This window comes from Ceratina calcarata, unplaced genomic scaffold, assembly GCF_001652005.2.
Source record: "Ceratina calcarata isolate Rehan_Ccalc_2016 unplaced genomic scaffold, ASM165200v1 scaffold949, whole genome shotgun sequence".
In the NCBI taxonomy this organism is placed as follows: domain Eukaryota; kingdom Metazoa; phylum Arthropoda; class Insecta; order Hymenoptera; family Apidae; genus Ceratina; species Ceratina calcarata.
The window spans coordinates 1-916 of NW_017180889.1; the positions used below are offsets into that span (position 1 = coordinate 1).

Below are 916 nucleotides of genomic sequence, written 5' to 3' on the forward strand. Positions count from 1 at the left end.
CCGCGCGTTAACACAGGCGTTGCCACTCTTTAGTAATCTCTCCTCGGTGGTGTAAGTAACATCGACGTTGGTTTTCAGCAACAACATGCAGAGTGCGCTGGAATAATATCCGAGAGGCGTACCGAAAGAGCATTAAGCGAGAAGCGACAAGTAGCGGCCAGGCAGCCCTAGAGTGTGCACGTTATAAATTTTCTCACATCTTAAACTTCTTGTGGCTGCAAATGGAGCGGAGGCCGACGAAAGGAAACCTGACAAGTAAATATATTACATATTTCACTTCATTGTTTTGAACATTTCAATACACGTTTATTAATTACTGGATATTAAAGAATTTCTTATCTGTTTTATAGCCCCCGAAAATGAATTGGAAACTGACGTGTCCACCATGGACCGCGGTGAGGAGGCTACGGACAGCGGGACGCCTCCCGAGCTGTCGCCAGGTTGTAGCACAGGGACACCTGGAAGAAAGCGACACGATTCAGAAACGGACGAGGAACACAACGAAGTCACGAAGAGGAGAAAACTGATCGAAAAATCCATTGAACAAGTTTCAAAGTATCTCAAACTAAGAACAGAAATGTTGGAAAAAAAAAAGAGAAAGAGAGAGTGCGATGAAGTACAGTCAATGATGGCTGGAACATTCCCAATGCTGCGACAATTTTCGAGGGAGGGATTTTTAGATTTTTACAACAAATATTGTACACTATTGAAGGATGAATTAAAAAAAGACGAAAACCAAGCACAGAAATAAATTTTGATTTTGGAATTGATTTCTTATGAATGTTTTTTGTTTCATTACATACCTTAAAGTACGTTGTCCTGCCACGTTACGGATCCAATTGGATATTGAAAGCAAATAATATAGTACATAGATGTTTTTATTATTCTCGATAAACGTTTTCATTGTAATATGAGA

The 916-nt window shown here is 40.1% G+C and overlaps 1 protein-coding gene across 1 annotated transcript; it reads left to right on the forward strand.

Annotated features, from left to right (window-relative positions):
* The first annotated feature begins 34 nt into the window (after nucleotides 1-34).
* On the forward strand, nucleotides 35-770 carry LOC113465157 (uncharacterized). The gene is made up of 2 exons (XM_026819141.1): nucleotides 35-255; nucleotides 351-770. The coding sequence occupies exons 1-2, from the start codon at nucleotides 222-224 to the stop codon at nucleotides 749-751; spliced, it is 435 nt and encodes a 144-aa protein (XP_026674942.1). The 5' UTR covers nucleotides 35-221; the 3' UTR covers nucleotides 752-770.
* Nucleotides 771-916: the final 146 nt, after the last annotated feature.

Excerpts from the sequence above, each read along its gene's own strand:
- LOC113465157 (XM_026819141.1), top strand. The coding sequence starts at position 222 with ATGGAGCGGAGGCCGACGAAAGGAAACCTGACAA. Across the intron at positions 256-350 it reads GACGAAAGGAAACCTGACAA|CCCCCGAAAATGAATTGGAA; the intron begins GTAAATATATTA and ends TCTGTTTTATAG.